The following is a 20,656-nucleotide window of genomic DNA, read 5'->3' on the forward strand; positions in this document are numbered from 1 at the left end:
AACCCATGCCATTTGCCTTTAATGTATCTTCCCTGGAGGTTCTTCCCCAGCAGTGACAGAAGCAGAAAGACCTAGAAATGCAGCTGTCACTGGTTCCTGTGAGAACAGGGCCGAATCTGTCAGCACCAGGGACGTGCGGCTCTGATGCACCGGCTCCGGAGTTCTTGCCCAGGTGTCCAGGTACTTGGGTTCTGAACCTGACCCTGCCACCCAGCAGCTGTGTGACCTTTGGCAAGTTACTCAAGTTCTCTGAGCCGCTTTCATCCTCTGCAAAGGGGCAGGAGAGGGCAGTGGATGAGATGTCTAAATCCTTTCCAGCTCCATGGTCCAATACGCTCAATGAGTTGAGTCTCTCCTGGGCTAGAAGGATCTGGCATGAAAGTCAAGCCTCCATCAAATTCCTGTCTCATAGCCAGGACAGTTGCTTTATTCTCATGGGTGTGCTCTCCCCACCTAGAGTCTCTGCCATCTTGCCAGCATATACATGTAAGCTTTTTCATATAAGTCTAAGAAAGGATGATCTCTCCTTGAGAGTGACAGCAGTGGTTAGTGATTTGGGGACCCGGTGAGGTCTGGAGTTACCTACACCTCTTCTGTCCACCAAATGATCCTGGAGTGGGCAAGGCCTTGGCCTCCAGCATCCAGCCCAAAAGGAACTCAGCTCCCTCACCCCTCAGAACAAAGGAAATCCTCAATGCTCTGCCACTGACGGTAGGGACACTTAGGGTTCCCCTTTGAAGCTTGATTTCCCCATTTTTCTTCTGGTCACTTTTTCCGTTATTAGAGAGCAATTCATAGTTACTCCCGGACTTTCTGGCTTATTTGACCCTCCCAACCGAGTGAGTGAGACTGACGTTCCTGGTTCCAGTTGAGGAAACTAAGTCTGAAAACCGCTAAGGGGCTCGCTGAGGCCACACAGTCCAGCGAAGGCCATGGGTGGAACCTGGGCCGCCCCCGAGTCTGGGGGTCTCCGGCCACGGCCACGCCTGTGCCGCGAGGGACCACGTTCCCGCACACGCCCAGCACCGCGTTTCCAGCCCCCCAGCCCCCAGCCTCTCACCCTCCCACGGAGGCGACTGAGGAACACAGGCACTGGCTCAGCCGAGGGCTCAGAGAACCCCTTGCACACCCACTGGGGCTCCTTCCCCATCAAGTCAGCCACACTGGCCAGAGCCTGGCAGGAGCCTGGCTCTAGGGACTCCTCTGCTCTGCCCAGAAGCCCCTGGATTCAGAGACTGGAGACCCCAGTGTTCCAGAGCAAATCCCTTCTTCAGCCACTGGGCTGTTTCCAAGGAGGCCTGGCGCTCACTTTCCCCTTCCCTCCCCGTGGAGGCTGAGATGCCACTTTCTCCCCGATGTGGGCGGTGCCTCCCGCAGACCCCAGGGCTCAAGTGTTTCCAGATGGAGCCTGTGCTCCCCTACCCCCCACCCCCTTCAGCACCAGCCTCAGAGCTCCAGCCCAGCCTACAATAGCCATCTCAGCCTAGATGAACCATGAGCCTTTGGCAAGATGACAGATTGGCCTTTATTGTGGGCCCGGGGAAGCCCGGGAGCGGAGCACGCATGCGCCAAGTAGGGGTTGCCAAGCGGGTGGTGACGGGTGTCCGCGGCAGGACCGCGCCTCACTGGCGGCATTTCCTGGGGGAGCACTTGCACTGCATGGCGTTGAGGACCACGTGGTGGATGACGGAGCCGTTGGCGCAGCGCAGGGGCACCTGCATGGGCTCTGTGCGTGTGGGCGCGCAGCAGGCGCACTGGTCCTGCACGTCCTCTGTGTCGATGGAGTACAGGGCTTTGCTGGTGCATCTTCCCTATGGCGGGGCAGAGAGAGGCGGCCGTTGTGGGCGGTGGAGAGTCCCAGGGTGGGGAGGGCTCTGGGGCAGCCCGCTTCCTCCACCTGCCCTCCTCCAATCAAGAAGGTCTGGCCTTGCCCGGAGAAACACAGGACAGCCAAACAATGTGTAAAAGTAGCTCTTGGGAGGTCTGAAAGGCCTGTCCTAATGGAACTGTCACACCCAAGCCCTCTAGCTGCAATTTCTATGCCTGTGTGATTGATCTTCAGGAAACATAGCTCCCATCTTCCATTAAGTAATTCTCCATTCTCTTCAGAGGACGTGTTGAATCATTGCTCAGTTTTTTTCTTCTAGGGTCAAAAGTTCCCATTTACTTCAATAAAACATTGGCTTTTTAAAAAAATTTTAAAAGCTCCCAGTTCCTTTCACTTCTCCCCCCTGTGAATTTCCCAGATCCTTCGACTCTGTAACTAAAGAGGCGTGACCAAACAAAGAACTTGCCCCTCCCAACCGAGGACCCCTTACCTGGCAGTAGTGAATGTCCACTTGCTCTTCAGACAGACAGTCTCCCACTTTGACGTACTGCAGCTTGGCAGTGATGTCCTTGCACTCGGGCTCCTCACCTACAGGACAGGTGAGAGATGGGACCTGTTCTTCCACACAACACTCTCCAGCCGAGTTCCCTCATTTACTGGAAATAGGTCAATTTCACAGTAACCGGATCACCAAAGCCAGCCATGGGGAAGGCAAGTCAGTGGTCCTGGTTCCCCTCAGCTTCTCCTGGCCCTTCATATTCAGAGATATAGTTATCGCTGGGTTTAACTCACTTAATGGCACAATTTTAATTGTAGGAGGAGCGTAGATTCACTGTGCTTTGGTGATGTCAATGGATAGGACTTACTTTTATGTAATTGTAGACTCTAAAAACCATGATGAATAAATAAGGAAACACAAGCTTTAAATGACACATTAAACAAGATGGACTTAATTGATATTTATAGGACATTCCATCCAAAAACAACAGAATACACTTTCTTCTCAAGTGCTCATGGAACATTCTCCAGGATAGATCATATCTTGAGTCACAAATCAAGCCTTGGTAAATTTAAGAAAATTGAAATCGGATCAAGTATCTTTTCCAACCACAACGCTATGAGACTAGATACCAATTACAGGAAAAAAAACTGTAAAAAATACAAACACATGGAGGCTAAATAATACGTTACTAAATAACCAAGAGCTCACTGAAGAAACCAAAGAGGAAATCAAAAACTACCTAGAAACAAATGACGATGAAAACACGATGAACCAAAACCTATGGGATGCAGCAAAAGCAGTTCTAAGAGGGAAGTTTATAGCAATACAATCCTACCTCAAGAAACAAGAAACATCTCAAATAAACAACCTAACCTTACACCTAAAGCAATTAGAGAAAGAGGAACAAAACCACCCCCCGCAAAGTTAGCTGAAGGAAAGATCACAAAAATCTGATCAGAGGGCTTCCGTGGTGGCACAGTGGTTAAGAATCCGCCTGCCAATGCAGGGGACATGGGTTCAAGCCCTGGTCTGGGAAGATCCCACATGCCGTGGAGCAACTAAACCCATGCCACAACTACTGAAGCCCGTGCACCTAGAGCCTGTGCTCCATAAAAAGAGAAGCCACTGCAATGAGAAGCCTGCGCACCGCAATGAAGAGTAGCCCCCACTCGCCACAACTAGAGAAAGCCCGTGTGCAGCAACAAAGACCGCACGCAGCCAAAAATTAAAAAAAAGAAAAATCAGATCAGAAATAAATGAAAAAGAAATGAAGGAAACATTAGCAAAGATCAATAAAACTAAAAGCAGGTTCTTTGAGAAGATAAACAAAATTGATAAATTATTAGCCAGACTCATCAAGAAAAAAAGGGAGAAGATTCAAATCAACAGAATTAGAAATGAAAAAGGAGAAGTAACGACTGACACTGCAGAAATACAAAGGATCATAAGAGATTACTGCAAGCAACTATACGCCAATAAAATGGACAACCTGGAAGAAATGGACAAATTCTTAGAAAAGCACAACCTTCCAAGACTGAACCAGGAAGAAACAGAAAATATGAACAGCCCAGTCACAAGCACTAAAATTGAAACTGTGATTAAAAATCTTCCAACAAACAAAAGCCCAGGACCAGATGGCTTCACAGGCGAATACTATCAAACATTTAGAGAAGAGCTAACACCTGTCCTTCTTAAACTCTTCTGAAATATAGCAGAGGGAGGAACACTCCCAAACTCATTCTACAAGGCCACCATCACCCTGATACCAAAACCAGACAAAGATATCACAAAAAAAGGAAACTACAGGCCAATATCACTGATGAACATAGATGCAAAAATCCTCAACAAAATACTAGCAAACAGAATCCAACAGCATATTAAAAGGATCATACACCATGACCAAGTGGGGTTTATCCCAGGAATGCAAGGATTCTTCAATATACTCAAATCAATCAATGTGATGCACCATATTAACAAATCAAAGGATAAAAACCATATGATCATCTCAATAGATGCAGAAAAAGCTTTCGACAAAATTCAACACCCAATTATGATAAAAACTCTCCAGAAAGTAGGCATAGAGGGAACCTACCTCAACATAATAAAGGCCATGTATGACAAACCCTACACACTAGGGTTTGCATTCCTATACACTAACGATGAAAAATCGGAAACAGAAATTAAGGTAACACTCCCATTTACCATTGCAACAAAAAGAATAAAATACCTAGGAATAAACCTACCTAAGGAGACAAAAGACCTGTATGCAGAAATCTATAAGACACTGATGAAAGGAATTAAAGACAATACAAACAGATGGAGAGATATACCATGTTCTTCGATTGGAAGAATCAACATTGTGAATATGACTATACTACCCAAAGCAATCTACAGATTCAATGCAATCCCTATCAAACTACCAATAGCCTTTTTCACAGAACTAGAACAAAAAATTTCACAATTTGTATGGAAACACAAAAGACCCCGAGTAGCCAAAGCAATCTTGAGAACGAAAAACGGAGCTGGAGGAATCAGACTCCCGGACTTCAGACTATACTACAAAGCTACAGTAATCAGGACAGTATGGTACTGGCACAAAAGCAAAAATACAGATCGATGGAACAAAATGGAAATCCCAGAGATAAACCCATACACACATGGTCACCTTATCTTTGATAAAGGAGGAAAGAATATGCAATGGAGAAAAGACAGCCTCTCTTCAATAAGTGGTGCTGGGAAAACTGGACAGCTACATGTAAAAGAATGACATTAGAACACTTCCTAACACCATACACAAAAATAAACTCAAAATGGATTAAACACCTAAATGTAAGGCCAGACACTATAAAACTCTTAGAGGAAAGCATAGGCAGAACACTCTATGACATAAATCACAGCAAGATCCTTTTTGACCCACCTCCTAGAGAAATGGAAATAAAAGCAAAAATAAACAACTGGGACCTAATGAAACGTAAAAGCTTTTGCACAACAAAGGAAACCATAAACAAGACAAAAGGACAACTCTCAGAATGGGAGAAAATATTTGCAAAGGAAGCTACTGACAAAGGATTAATCTCCAAAATATACAAACAACTCATGGAGCTCAATATCAAAAAAACAAACAACCCAATCCAAAAATGGGCAGAAGACCTAAATAGACATTTCACCAAAGAAGGTATACAGATGGCCAAGAGGCACATGAAAAGCTGCTCAACATCACTAATTATTAGAGAAATGCAAATCAAAACTACAATGAGGTATCACCTCACACCAGTTAGAATGGGCATCATCAAAAAATCTACAACAACAAATGCTGGAGAGGGTGTGGAGAAAAGGGAACCCTCCTGCATTGTTGGTGGGAATGTAAATTGATAGAGCCACTATGGAGAACAGTATGGAGGTTCCTTAAAAAAAGTAAAAATAGAATTACCATATGACCCAGCAATCCCACTACTGGGCGTATACCCTGGGAAAACCATAATTCAAAAAGAGTCATGTACTACAATGTTCACTGCAGCTCTATTTACAATAGCCAGGACATGGAAGCAACCTAAACGTCCATTGACAGATGAACGGATAGGGAAGATGTGGCACATATATATACAATGGAATATTACTCAGCCATAAAAAGAAACAAAATTGAGTTATTTGTAATGAGGTGGATGGACCTAGAGTCTGTCATACAGAGTGAAGTAAGTCAGAAAGAGAAAAACAAATACTGTATGCTAACACATATAGAGAGAGAGAGAATCTAAAAAAAAGAAAAAAGGTTCTGATGAACATAGGGGCAGGACAGGAATAAAGATGCAGACGTAGAGAATGGACTTGAGGACACGGGGAGGGGGAAGGGTAAGCTGTGACGAAGTGAGCGAGTGGCATGGACATATATACACTACCAAATGTAAAACAGATAGCTAGTGGGAAGCAGCCGCATAGCACAGGGAGATCAGCTCGGTGCTTTGTGACCACCTAGAGGGGTGGGAAAGGGAGGGTGGTAGGGAAACCCAAGAGGGAGGGGATATGGGGATATATGTATACGTATAGCTGATTCACTTTGTTATACGGCAGAAACTAACACAACATTGTAAAGCAACTGTATTCCAATAAAGATGTTAAAAATAATAAAATAAAAACCATAATGATGAGAGCAATCCACCTGCGCTTATAACAATATCCAGAAGCTGACGGGCAATGAGGCAGCTAAGAAATACAATGAATCTCTAACCATCCTTGCAAATGTCATTGTCTCTGTGGGAGCTGATCGTAGGAGCCCTTATGGAATCTTCCCTTTGGGTATAGCTACCTCTGGGTCGCTGGCATGGGTCTCCTTATGTACAGGGGTTAAAAGCATTCAGATCTGAACCTCTACTTGGCCCACTGATAATCTAAGATTTAATGCCAGCTCATTATTGCCCATCCAAACACTGGGAGTTTTCCATTCCTGGATGGCTCCAAATCTAAATCAACTTTAACTACCTAATAGTTGGGCTCCCAACTCCCAAATAATGTCATTTTAAAGTGAAAGCCTGCCAACCACATTAAGAGGGTGAATAAGGAAAACATATTGAGGCCAACACACTATATTGTTTTGCTGTAGATTTAAATCCCTGAGCCTGGCTTCTTTTCCTTATGGAAGGTCCCCACCTCTTGAAAGCACAGACCGACACAGGCCCCTTTTGGCCTCGCTGCTAGTTTTGAAGATAACAGCCTCGGCCCAATTCCATGTGCAGCACGCCTAGAGAGAATGCATCTCCTCTGATGGTTTCCTGACCACATTCTTCAATCATGCAAACAAGAACCGTAGAAAAAGATGCTTTCAGAGTGTGTTTTCCACAACCTGCAACTTGGTTACAGCAACTACAGGGACTGTCAGAGTGAGCCATCAAGAAAAGAATGAATGACTGAACGCTGAAGATATTCGTGTTTTTACTTTTCCTTTCTCTACCCAAAAATAAACATGGGAACATGGGCCCGTGAACCCCAAAACCAACTAAACTAAAAGACAAAGAACATTAGTCCAGGCAAGTAATTCTACATTCAGAGAATACAGCACTAACACTGGGATTCTGAAAGGTACTTGTGCTCGTGGAAACAAGAACGCAAGAACATGTGGTGAGATGCTGTCTGGTGGGCAGGCTTGAGCTCCGTCTCCAAAGCTGCAGCCGTAACTATTGGGACCAACCAGTACAACACAACTGCAAGGTCAAGAGGAGCTGAGAGGGAAGCAGACGAGGTTAATAAAACTGAGACCGGCCTCATAAATCCTCGAGAAGGCTGTGTTCACTGCAGCCCCACAGCCAGCTGCTGGCTTCCCTTTCTCTCTGGGAGAGCTTGCACGACACCCAAAGATTAGAGGCGTACTGAATGTCCGCTCTGTCGAGATTATGAATCAAGGTGCCTGTCTTCAGGAGTTCTGGCGGCAGAGGGAAGACATTCTCTCATGATAGGACTACTATGACCAACCCAAGGCTCTGCCAGGGGAAAGGCAGGTAAGAGGTTAGTGATTGCCAGGAGTTTGGAAGGAAGGAGGAAGAGTGTGCCTCACGGGCATCTTGAAAGGGGGCTTGAGCAGGGCGCAGTCCAAGGACATGCAGGGTGGGGTGGAAGCTCCCTGAGGAATTGAACACAGTGACTGCAACATCTTTCTAGAAGAAAGGTCATTGCAAAGAACAGTCCCTGGACTTCGCCTGATGGATTTCAAGGGACAAGCTATTGGTAAGGTACTTACACGTGTCACAGCATGTGCCTGGAATTTTCATGATTTTCCCCTAAGAAAACAGCAAAGTCGCAGATTAGGCACAAATAGTACATAGTGGACACTGTCAGTCACCCCAGGCCATGTCCTGCCTCTGGACTCACAGTCCTGAGCTTAAGTCCCCAGATATGAACGGGTTTTCCCATCACAAATGTGAATAGACTGACCACCCCACCTGGCCAGGCCGAAATGATTCTGATTATTCTGAATTCCCTTCCAGTTGAGTCACCAGGATCATCATTCCCAGCGGAGGCTGGAAATCAGTTTGCTCTCTCACCATCCCATTCAAGGATCACAGATCCAGTCTCCCTTAAGGGAAGGTGTTTTCGTAAAGCATATGGTACAGTTGAGAGAGTTTTGTCACTGCATCGGGCTTTGATTTTGTAATTTCGTTGATTTTTAAACTAGGTCAGGTTCTCCTTGGACACTGGGAATCACGTGTCCAACAGCAGAGCTGGACCGCTGTTCAGAAGAACCCTCTTCTGAGAGTCGAAGATGGAGACAGTCAAGAGGAAAGCAGGGCCTGAGCCCCAGCTACTCACCCCCTCAGCCAGACACTTGTGTCCATCGAAGGGCGGGCAGCCCGTGACCCTCCTCTCCCAGATGAACTCGCCTCTCTTGTTGACCCTGCAGAAGTGACTGTCACAGCCATCCTGGAGAGTCTCGTCGCGCTGAAAGGAAAGAGGGGAGGTGGGCAGAGCAAATCTGAAGACGGTGTTTGGGGTCCAAAGGCACTTCAAGCCATGACCTTGACTCCTTGGAGTTGTTGAGACAAGGTAGGGGACCTTAGAACAAGACCGAGGCAGTGTGTGCAAAGTCTCCACACCCAGAACCCAGAACGGAGGTGGAGTCCAGTTTTACGGCTTGTTAACTGGGAATGGGGCTGCATAAATGTAGGGCATCCCTAACTCTACTGACCACTTAACAGCTTAAAGAATTAATACACAGCAAAGGGAAACTGGCCCATCAGTAGGTGAACTAGAGGTGAGCCAGGTGCCACCTGCCAGCCCCACCAGCCCACTCTGGCTTTCATAGAGCCCAGTCTGTGTCACCCTGATTGCCTGACCAGTCTCATGGACCATCAAGGCTGGAGAAAATCTTAAAGATCAACTCACTCCCAATCACGGGGCCCTACACCAACTTCTGTCACAGAGAGTGACAAATTAACCAAATCTAAGAGAGAATTCCGTACTTCCTAAAGGTTACCCATCTTTCCCTTATGAAATCAGAACTAGGTACAAAAGGAAGTCAATATTGACCCAAACTCAGTCCCTCTTCCTTGAAGAAAATATCCCCAAATAGGAAACCAGACGGTGGTCGTAGGGAGACCCCTGAGTTTAAGTTGCCCACACACACCTTTAGCATCATGATCTGTCCCCCTCGTAGCTGAATGGTGCAAGCCATAGGCAGGCATCTCCCGCAGCACTGGCCCTGCATCTTCTCTTCCTTGTATCCCTGTAACCAGGAGAAAAAGCAGCCTTAGTTTAAACCTCCCCCTAAGATCCCGATCGAAAGTAGGCCAAATGGTAAATGGTTTCATTAAGCAGCTGTTCAAACTAGAAATCTGGGGGTCATCCTTGTGTTCTCTCTTTTTCTTATCCCCCCTGCTCCACTCGTCACCAGATCTTGCCAAAAACGGCATCTGGAGCTCATCCACAGCTTGTCGTGCCAGGGTCCTCTGTCCTGGACTCTGTCACAGTAGTAACTGTCTTCCTACCTCTATTCCTGCCAATCCAGCAGCTTCCCGGAAGATGGATTTCACTGTCTCACAAAAACGCCCCCCCAATCTGGGAGACAACATAGGGTGACCAACTTTTTATTCTGCCAAGTATTTTAAACCATGTTAACAAAGCCAAAAAGTGATCGTCAGCTGTCGCATCACTGCATTAAAATTAAAGCTCTTTTAACTCTCCCCACCATGTCGGAAAAAAAAAAAAAAAAAAGAACTAAATCTAGTAAAGTTTTTTTTTTTGGTTTTGTTTGTCTGGTTGGCTGGTTTTTTCAGGCAAGGCTTTATTAGGGTCCCTGCCGCAGCAAGGGGCAGTGAGAACAAGTAACAGGTGCTCATGCTGGCTCGGTCCCAGAACACGGACAAGCTGGCTCCTCACATGGGGTGAAGGCAGGGGTGTTTAAAAGAATAAATTTAGTTATGTGAAGACCAGCTATGGTGTCATTCTTGTTTTCATTTTGCTACATTTAGTAATGACCACTTAGAGATTCATTCCTTGGGGTCCTGAGGTTTTTCTACTATGAATCTCTAGCAGGTCAGCGTGGAGCCCCGGACCTGAATTCCGGGGCTGGTCCTCTCACATTGCTCCCTTGCTCACTGCACTCCGACTGACAGCTCGTAACCAGCTGGGGAGGTTAGGAGTCTATGAGTGTCCACTGAACTCATCAGGGAAGCCGCAGAGAGAGAGCCCAGGCCACACACACACACACTCAGAAAGACGCTGCTGACATTTGAGGCCATCAGGTCGTGTTTCACCGGTGAGCTTCAGCTGTGTTTTCAAAAACGCACAATTCCTGGCAGGTGTGGACCGAGGTGGATGGGAGAGGAAGAAAGAGATGGGAAAAACAGCATGAATGTATGTGAGTGCTTCCAGTCAGAAAGAGGAAATAAAATGAGGCGTAAATCAGGCACAATTTCACGGGAGCGTGGATCGGGGCATTTTTTAGTGAGTGTTAGAAGAAGAGACTAGGAAATGCCCTCCACTCAGGCCCAAGGAGAAGAACGCGCCCAAAATCTTTACAGGAGAAGTGAGGGGTGGGGGACAGATGGAGGAGGAGTCTGCAAAGTGAAGGGATGGGGCAGTGGACGCACACTCCACACCCCAGAGAGGCAGAGGGCACGGTGAAGCCAAGAACAGGGAAAGGTGGTAGGCGCTGTGGGAGAAGAAGGGACAGGAGAAAGTGGAGGAGGGGGGAAGGTGAGAGGAGGGGCGATGATTTCAGAGGTGCTGTGGGACCGGGGGAAGAGGGACGGGAGGACAGGGAACACGGCAGAAACCACTGGAAGGACTCAACAGAGAGAACGGACCCCGCAAGGCAAGAACACAGCTGCACTGGTGACGGGCCTGTCTGAGCCCTGCTGGCGGGGTACGCACCGCACAGCTGCCAGACGGACACGGAGGGCAGTGCTGACCAGACTTTTGCCAGAGCATCCAATCAGGAGCCGCCAGGTGCCCAGCCAGCCACAGGCTCACTCACTCAGGTCTGAGCAGCCAACTAGCCCTGCTCCCCCTGTCCAGGGAGGCCCCCCAAACTCTCCTCACAGGTGTCTCCCGGCCCTTTTCATAAACTACATCGGCTGCTCAAGGACCCCAGGCTTATCTCCCCACTGCCCTTTTCTAACTCTTGCTTAAATGACAGTCTGTCCCTGTGCCCCCTCCTGGGGGGGTCATTGCTCAAGGTCAGCCCATGGTCATGCTCCTCTGGGAGGCCTTCTCAAGGTTCCTGGTCAGTGTCACCTCTCTTCCTCAAGCCCTCCTTTGTCTCTACCACCCAGCAGCACAGACTGGCTTCTGGGCTCCTTTCAGGTAAAAGCGTCGTCTCCCCGAAGGAGACACAGGCCCCACGTCTCTGACGATGCTACGAGTTCCATCTGACATCGGCAGTTCAAACAGACACAGACCAGCCTACACTTGACCCACCAGAGCTCCCCACCTGCAGGAGGCCACACGGAGGCCCTTCATGGTAGAGGAACGTGACAAGACCAGGTAAGCTGAGCTAGAATGGGGGGCATGTGAGGCAGAGCTCAGCAGAGGCTGAGAGACACACAGCAGGGCTAAACTCGGGGATCTCAAGAGGGAGGAGATCCCTGGGGAGACAGCGGAATTTTGGAGGCGAGGAGGAGGAGAACACAGACCAAAAGGGGCCGTGAATTTAAAAATATTTAGAAACCTAAGTCTAGACTGGATTCTAAAGCTGGATTTCTATGGACGCAGAGGAAGTGGCCGTGCCACCCTCTGACCACCAGAGGGCGCAGGTAGAGAGTTAGTGGGCTCGTCCCCCCCGCCTCCCCAGAACACTCTCCTTCAGGGCCGCTTAGCGTGGACCGCCTCCTGCATCCACTGTAGTTCCATGGACAACCAGTTAAAGGGATGCCAAAGACTCCAGACAGCATCATTCCATCCCATATTCAAGCCCAGATGTATGCAGGGGAGTTATCTCTCTCTCTCTCTCTCTCACACACACACACACACACACACACACACACACACACACACACACACGCCTGCATCCAAAACCCTAAAACAACTGGGATTTTAAATTTAAAAAAAGCAAAAAGGCATACTTCACTGGATTCTTTCTAATTGAGGCGGGAATGTTCTCCTTGAGCCATTCTATCAGAAGTAGCTGTGTCTCCTACGGACCCCTTCACTCCCCTTGAAAATGTGCTATTAAGCCCCTACTTGGAGCATCACACGGTGCCAAGTGCCATGAAGGGCACAGGTGCAGAACACTCCCCGACCTCAAGAGCGCTGACCGCACCAGCAGCTCGTCCTAACCTTGTCCCTAACCCACGCGTCGCCCCTCCCCTCTGGCCGCTGTGCCGCTCCACTCCTCCCCGACCCCGCCCAGAACCCGCCCGCTGCCCCACCATCTGAAAGAGCAATGACTATACCCTGTGCATCTAGCTCACAAGAAACTCATCTGACCAACCATATTTTCTAAGACAGCAGGAGCCCCAAATGCAGAAGGCAGTTTGCGGAGGAAACCAAGGCGTCCTCCTGAGCGTTGGGTCCAGCTCTGCGAGGTGGGGCTGAGAGTCACGATAAGAATAGTGAAGTGCATGCTTTCCTCCACCCAACTAGAAATGATGATTCCACTTCCCAGAACCCACCCTCAGAGGTGTTCTGAGCAAACACAGTCATCGTGACCTGGCAGGGTGAACTATTAAAACGCGATGTCCAATAACAAAAGTATATGTTGAGGCAGAGCCCCTTCAAAGAATGTTGCATAGAACCCTGCACATAGCAAGTGCCCACTGATAAATATTTGTTGACTAATTTTTAATGTTTTCAAAGAACAGTAGTATGTTGCTTAAAAAGAATACAGAACTGTAAATATGGTATCATAAGCCTTGCAAATACAGGAAGAAAATGTTTAAATTTCCAAAACTAAATTATAATTATATCTGAGAAATGCAATTTGGGTAGGTGACTTTTATTCTCTTCCTTACCGTTGTCAAATATGTCCATAATCAGAAAATCACGAAAGCTTTTATTTAACGAGCCCGGTGAGGTCCCATTGCTTGGGTCCCACAAGTACCCAGTCCACCCCCAGGCCCCCATGAGCCTCTCTCACCAGCGGGCAGTCCTCGCAGGTGGTCTGCCTGCACTCCAGCTTGAATCCGGAGATGACCCCCACCTGGACGGTGCAGAGGCAGGTGGTACACAGGTCAACCATCAGACTCCTCCCGGGCTGGAACCAAAAGGACCAGGGTCAGGCCTCCTGGCACCCAGAACCCCCGACCCTCCACTGCCCTCAGCCCCGTGAGCCGTCTGCCTTGGGCATGGGGGCCCGGCTGCCCAAAGCTGCCAGGATCCATCACCCTGATTCTCCTCCTGTCCCGAGAGGTCTGCTCCCTCCCTTCCCCACCCCACCTCAAGGATGGCACGGTAAGAGTGAGGGCTTTCCCAGCAGAGAGGGAGCTGGGGCAGAGGGAGAGGGGCAGATTGAAGCATGCACAGAAGAAATGCTCGAGTGCCTGGGGCCGGGATGTGAGCGCTAGAAGGTGGGGCCCGGGCCCCGGAGAGGTAAGGGTTCCACTCCAGGATGCCTGGGAAGCCCTGGAGGAAAGGGAAGTGTGGGTGGGGCAGGCCCCCCTGGCTCCTTTCACTTGCACTTTAGAATGACACCCTTCCCACAGCACCCCATCCCTGCCCCCCAGGCACCCTGGAGGAGAAGGCGGCAGCTCACCCCGATGATGGTGCCGTTGAGCACACAGGCCTGCAGGGGCTCTGGGGAGAGACAGGCACAGGGCATGAGTGTGAGGAACACAGCTGGTGAAGGCCCACGACCCAGCTGCTCCTCCCAGGCTGGGCCTCCCTGCTCCACCTGCCGGTCCTTCTCCCCACCCAGCACCAGGCGCTGTGGGTCCTCCTGCCGGAGCCCACGTGGCCACAGTGGCCCCAGGCCCGCTGAGGAAGGGCAGCTACCTGCTGCCCACCACCCAGCCCGCAGGGAGAAGGTCCCTGCAGTCCTCGAGGGGAGGGCACTTGTTTAAGTGATTCACACCCAAGGGGTGAGTGGGAGGATGTTTGGGCTTGTCAAAGAAAGACATTCTACTCTGGAAACTTTAAGTCCCGAGATAAAATCACACACAGAGCTCAGGACAGGGGGTGGCGAGAGCTGTTTGCTGTTGCTGTTGGTTGTTTGGCTGGTTGGTTGGTTGGTTGGTGGGTGGGTTAGTTGGTTGCTTGGTTGGTTTGTTTATTTGGTTGGTTGGTTGGTTGATTGTGTGGTTTGTTGGTTAGTTGGTTGACTGGTTGGTTGGTTGGTTTGTTGACGTGGTTGGTTGGTTGGTTGGTGGGGTTAGGGGATGGGCAGTTGGAATACCTTTTCCAGCCGAATGATTGAGAAGAAGTCTCTAGAATTAGAGAAGCCTGGGTCCAAGCCCAGTTCTACCACTCACTAACTCACAAGAGCAAAGGGAGGTATAATGGTACCCACCTCATGGGATTGTCATAAGGATGACATGAGACAAGGTACAAAACCAGCGCTGACACAGTGACGACCCTCAGGAAATTGTCCCATTTCCCTCATCTTATTTGCTTTCTCCCCAAAGTGTTAGCAACGGATGGAAAGATTTGATCCTCCCCATTTCCCTGAGCTGCTCAAAAGGCAAGGATTCGGGAGCCTTAGAGGAAAGAGAGGCTTGAAGGCGGGCTTGGTGGCACATCTTACCGCAGTGACAGGTGGGGCAACAGCCCGAGGTCTGACAGCTCAGCTGGAAGCCCGAGGGGCAGGTGGGGACGTCCAGTTGGGGGCAGGAGACATTCCTCTGTTGCACGAAGACCTCCTCCTTGACTCGGACACACTCGTAGATGAGGCAGGGGTCCTCGGGAGAGGCCCAGTGAGAGCCAACCTGTGGTCGGAGCACCCAAGTTGGTCAGGGGGCCAAGGTCCCGCTGGGAGTGGGCGGCCCCCTCAGGAGCTGGTGTGGGTCCTGGAGGTGAGCCCGGCTCAACGGCTAAGCCCTGCCCACAGGGTGAGGCGCATAGAGGGAGGGACAGCTCATCCAGGTCCTTCAGTGAGTCTGGGTCAGAGTCACCCTGACCAAGATCCTAGCTCAGAGCCCCATGTGCTCCCAAGACAGAGTCTTGAGCCACTGGAGGAAGCACCTGGGGACACCTAAGGATGCTCCCTCCACCCTTGGCTCAGCTGGGAGCTGAGTGTCCAGGAACGGCTGCATGGGGAGACAGTGGAGGGGAGATGTGGAGGGAAACTCAGCCCAGCACCCAACCTCGTGCTGCTTCCCTCTGGTACAGGGAGCCGGTAAGAGCCGGGGATGCCGGTGTCTGACCCTCGGCCCTGTAATCTGCCCTGAGCTCCCAGGCTGCACACGGGTGGCCTGTCCCAGGTAAGAGCCGGGGATGCTGGTGTCTGACCCTCGGCTCTGAAATCTGTCCTGAGCTCCCAGGCTGCACACGGGTGGCCTGTCCTAGGTAAGAGCCGGGGATGCTGGTGTCTGACCCTCGGCTCTGAAATCTGTCTTGAGTTCCCAGGCTGCACACAGGCGGCCTGTCCCCAAGGGCACCACAGTCAAGGACCACTGAGTGTCCAGAACATGGTTCAGAAAGTCCCTGCGGAGGTTCTGCCCGGACAACACGTGACCGTGAGCACGGTCTGTGTGGTCCAGCTCCCCACGCAAGCGGGGGCACCTGGCCTGCCCACTCCAGGCCCAGCAACGTCTCTTGGCCCCTGTTGCCTTTCTTCTCTTTCCAGAAGAGAAGCAGAAAGTACCACACACTGCAGCCTCTCTCCTGACCCGCTTCTGACTCACCCTGACCAAAGCTTCCCGCTGCGGGCCACACCCCACTCCGATCATTTACCCGCCAAGCTTTGGGCGCATCAAGAGGACCTGTCTCTACCCACACCTGCTGGGGCCCCCAGAGCCACTGCCGACCCGCAAGTCTTGTAGGTAAGATGGAGACTTGAATTGGGAAGGGAAACTCTTTTGTGAACACTGATGCGGGTCAGGGCTGAGGGAGCCCTGGAGGCAGATGAGAGACCAGAGGCAGGAGGGTGGAGCAGTGGAGAGGATGCTGAGCCTCAAAGGGACCAGCTGGGCTTCCCTGGTGGTGCAGTGGTTGAGAGTCTGCCTGCCGATGCAGGGGACGCGGGTTCGTGCCCCGGTCCCGGAAGATCCCACATGCCGCGGAGCGGCTGGGCCCGTGAGCCATGGCCGCTGAGCCTGCGTGTCCGGAGCCTGTGCTCCGCAACGGGAGAGGCCACAACAGTGAGAGGCCCGCGTACCGCAAAAAAAAAAAAGGGACCAGCTGTCAGCCCCAACCAGGATGAAGTAGCCTCTGGCCCTGGGGAGGAGGTGCAAAGCCAGCCTGATCCCAGGATGGGATGGGGAACAAAGAGGTTAAAAGCATGGAAAGGAGGGACACAGCAGGGAAATCCACAGGTAACCAGAATTAGAAGAGGGAGGTGGGAACCCTTGTGGGAAACGCAGTCTGTCACCACCAAGGAGGAGGAGACTGGTGGGCCGGGGTAGGAGGTGAGCAGGTGAGCACGTTCAGGGCAGGACAGGTAACCCTTTGCCCTCCTTCTAAACAGAGTGTGTTTTGGTCTCGCTGGAGGACTCAGAAGGGGAAGGTCCCTAGGACCCCCTCCCAGCATCCACGTCCTGAGGATTCCAGGGCTTAGCACCCTTCCACTTCATCCTTATCCAACAGACTTAAAGGACTGGTAGCATCCTAGCATGTGGGCTACGACTGACTCCCGGGGAGGGATCCTCTGTACTTCAGAAAACGGCTTTATGAGCCCAGAGTCAAAGTGAGAGCCTCTGGGCCACGAAGGAGAAGCGACCCTGCTCTGTGTCAGGGGAGGGGATCTGGGGGTGGGGGGCTGGGCAGGAGAAGACAAGGGTGGGGAGACGGGGGCTGCCAACACGCCCAGGGGCTACAGCCAGAGCTGCAGAAGGGGGCTCAGGGGCCCTGGGAACAGAAATGTAGTTTGCTTCTCTGGGTTACATATTTCTCCAACAGAAACCAGTGAAAAGGTCAGAGGACGCCGCCTGGGCCGGTGTGGCAGGGTGCCAGGCCCACGACACGGCCCTGCACCACCCATCGGGGGAAGCAGGTCCTCAGCTTCACAGGTTAAACAGGAGAACACGACCCCCACCCTCAGGCGTTCACAGAACTCAGAGGGAGGGAACTGGGCTTCTCCCCAAATCCACACAATGGGAAGACTGGGGCAACTTTAACTAGTTCCCCGGGAGCAAGGTGATCCCAGCTGACATCTGGATAAACCAACAGCCGCATTAAACTCTCTGTGGGGAAAGCAAAAGGCAGGGAATGAGCTTCTACTTTACGGACGGAACCAAGGGCAGCACCGGACCCCAGATGGACGACCAGGCTGGTGAGGCCCCTGCCCTCCTTCCTACCCGCCCTGGCCCAGACCTACACTCTTCCAGTAGGACTGGGAGTCTCCCCGAGGGGAGCCGGTCACCACCTCGCAGGCAGATGGCAGGCACGTTCCACAGCACTCGCCTTCGTGGAGGACGTAAGTGAAGCCCTGAAAGCACACAAGGGGTGGACGTCAGGACAGACAGGTGTTCTGGTCCACTCGGCAGGTGTACGGAGCCCTGGGGCTTGCAGAGGGACAGCTGGACCGGATGTTTTCATCTCTGCCCTCCACCAGCCCCTCGATCATGCTAAGTGGTCAGGAAGCATCACCCACTGAGTCACTAGGGGTCTTACACCAGCCGAAGAGACACAACCCTGCCCTCTGCAAACTTCCACTTAAGAAGAGCCAGTCCATGGGAGTATTAAAGATGCTCAGAGGGGCTTCCCTGGTGGCGCAGTGGTTGCGAGCCCGCCTGCCGATGCCGGGGACACGGGTTCGTGCCCCGGTCTGGGAGGATCCCACATGCCGTGGAGCGGCTGGGCCCGTGAGCCATGGCCGCTGAGCCTGCGCGTCCGGAGCCTGTGCTCCGCGACGGGAGAGGCCACAACAGTGAGAGGCCCGCGTACCGCCAAAAAAAAAAAAAAGATGCTCAGAGTTCACTCAGAAGCAGCCGGCTGCCCTGATGTTCATCACAGCCCAAATCTAGGGTCCCTCACTGACTGGGGGAGAACATTCCAGAAGCCTGGATTCCCGGCTCTGCCCTAACAGGGCTAATTACCTATACAACATGAGTGCCTTGACCCCAGGACCTCTCAGCGATGTGCAGAGCTGGGCTTCCCCAGGTCGTCACTTGACATTTACCTAGTAGTTTATGGGGCACAGTGAGACGAGACCCACTTTCCCCAGAAAGCCTGCCAGGGAGGCCAGCATCCTGCAAGTCTGAAGTCTGCCAGCCTATCCCCCCTCTTGGAGGTCCTCCAATCTGGCCAAAGCATCGGGAACTTGGATTGAAACCCTCCAATGAAAACTCTGAAGCGACGTACAAAGAACAGACAAAACGATGACATGTGAGGCTGTCCCAGGGGCCGAGGGACAAGAACCCGGGCCTGCAGCATCTCGGAGAGAAGGAGGAACTGCAGCCGCAGCCGTTCGGGATGGGGGTGGGTACCACACCCGCTCTGCTCCCCAAGAGCGCTCACAAGCAGGGCCCAGCCAGAGGATGTACTCAACACTCGGTATCATCCCAGGTGGTGCCTCTCCCGGGGGGACACGAGGACCCCAGAGACCTGGCTCAACTTTGTAGCATCTCCATGGGACCTACTTACACCCCGACCTGCGTCACAGCGGTGCCCGATGAACTGCCCTCAGTCCTTGATCAGCGGAGAGCTAGTTAGTTATCGTGCCCCTATGATGTAGTAAGTGCTTTGGAGGCGCCAACAAATTAGGATGATACACTCGACACGCCCTCCGCTACAAGGCAGGATACACAAAATGGCACAAAAGAAACAGACACGAGGGAGCCTAGAACAGAGACATCGATGCCTTAGGGATCTAGAGTCACTCTTGGGCACCCCCCTCGGGGTGCTGAGTGGTCTGGATTTGTGCATACTCTATGTTTTCTGCTGCCTCCACCACGGGCAAACACACTGCGGGTTATGGGTGACCCAGGCTGGATGCCTGGTTCCCACAGCCCTACCTGCTTCTTGTGCTCAGGTGCTCCCAGCCACGCCCCCAGGTTCTGGGGCTGCCGACTTTGCAAGATTCCCCTCCACAGTTTCCTCCTGCACAACCAGGGCTCATCCTGTATTTTCATCTCTGTTTCTTTTCCCGTACTCCTCCAAACCCTCTAGCTTATATCTGTCCAAAAGAGACATCTCAGACCCTTTCTTCCTACCCTCTTCTCTATCCTGTTTTCACTGGTTTCCCCATTAAGAGTGGAACTGAGTAGGTCTGATATCCACCCAAGCTGGAAACAGATGCCACTGGAAAATAAGTTCCTCACTGATTTAACAGCACAATTGCCACAGCTGAGACGGAGGTGGAGGCCTGGGGCGCTGGCCCCTGTCTCTTGGCCGGGTCGTCCTGGCCCTTACAACACCTGTGCGGCCAGCTGTACCAGCCTAGCAGCAGGGGCCCCGGCCTGCGAGTCAGGACACGCATGTGTCTGCTGGCTTCAGACGAGCCTCAGCGTAGTGGCCAATGGGAAGAACAGCCCTGCCTCTTCTTCCTTCTGGAGGGGTATCACGAGGATGACTAAAACATAATGGATTGCATTCAGTCGCTCAGAACACAGTCCCTGAAGCTACAATTTAGTCTGACTCTGGGGTCTAAGGGTCATAAGCCTTCAAAGAGAAACTCCTCTGAGGTTTATACAAAAGAGCAGGAATTCCTCTTGCTGTCAACACGGAAGCAAGGCCATAGTACACCTATGAAATTCTTTGGGGCACCAGCAACGCCCTTTGCTTATCTCACATCACGTTTCTGATGTGAGGCGTAGAGGATTAATTATGGAGATGGTAGGGGAAAGCGTATTTCTGCAGACAGTGGCTTATAAAGGAAGAATCAGAGGGTGATGGTGGTAGTGTTCTTTTTTCTTTTTTTTTTTTTTTTTTTGTCACAGCCTGGACAGCAAATGAATTCAGGTAAGTGAGCCTAAATGCCTCTGGAGTCTGACCAGAGCTGATACTCTCCTCTACGAAGAATGAAGCCTGAGGCCATTCACTAAAGCTCCCACTTCAACACACAATACAGACCAAAGTCCAGCCTCCCCTCAGCTGTAACTAAACCTCAATGCTTCCTTCTCCTCCCAGAAGGTGTGAACATTCTGTCTCTAAGACAGGCCACTCCGCCACCCTAGAGCCATCATCCCGTCGACAGTTCTGGACGTGGTGCCCCCTGCACTCATTTCTGACCTCGGGACCCACCAACTTCCTGAAGCCGCCTCCAGCGCCTTGGCCTCTAGACAGCCAGGTTCACACCCCGTGCCCTG

The 20,656-nt window shown here is 51.3% G+C and overlaps 1 protein-coding gene across 5 annotated transcripts in view; it reads right to left on the reverse strand.

The window, feature by feature from the left end:
• Positions 1 to 1,504: 1,504 nt before the first annotated feature.
• Positions 1,505 to 20,656, reverse strand: part of VWF (von Willebrand factor) — a 155,074-nt gene continuing 135,922 nt past the window's right edge. For 4 of the 5 annotated variants that reach the window (XM_029204364.1, XM_029204363.1, XM_029204366.1 and 1 more), the window contains 9 exons: positions 17,725 to 17,835; positions 14,995 to 15,175; positions 14,008 to 14,048; positions 13,393 to 13,509; positions 9,442 to 9,540; positions 8,628 to 8,756; positions 8,059 to 8,098; positions 2,319 to 2,416; positions 1,505 to 1,811 (listed from right to left, as the gene is read on the reverse strand). In XM_029204364.1, the coding sequence (XP_029060197.1) occupies positions 1,623 to 1,811; positions 2,319 to 2,416; positions 8,059 to 8,098; positions 8,628 to 8,756; positions 9,442 to 9,540; positions 13,393 to 13,509; positions 14,008 to 14,048; positions 14,995 to 15,175; positions 17,725 to 17,835 (1,005 nt within the window). In that variant the 3' untranslated portion in view covers positions 1,505 to 1,622. Of the gene's footprint in view, positions 1,812 to 2,318; positions 2,417 to 8,058; positions 8,099 to 8,627; positions 8,757 to 9,441; positions 9,541 to 13,392; positions 13,510 to 14,007; positions 14,049 to 14,994; positions 15,176 to 17,724; positions 17,836 to 20,656 lie in introns of those variants that run through there. The other variant, XR_003791012.1, reaches the window with a different exon arrangement.

The sequence above is a fragment of the Monodon monoceros genome, unplaced genomic scaffold (assembly GCF_005190385.1).
Source record: "Monodon monoceros isolate NGI ecotype Baffin Bay Population unplaced genomic scaffold, NGI_Narwhal_1 Super_Scaffold_6, whole genome shotgun sequence".
Lineage (NCBI taxonomy): Eukaryota > Metazoa > Chordata > Mammalia > Artiodactyla > Monodontidae > Monodon > Monodon monoceros.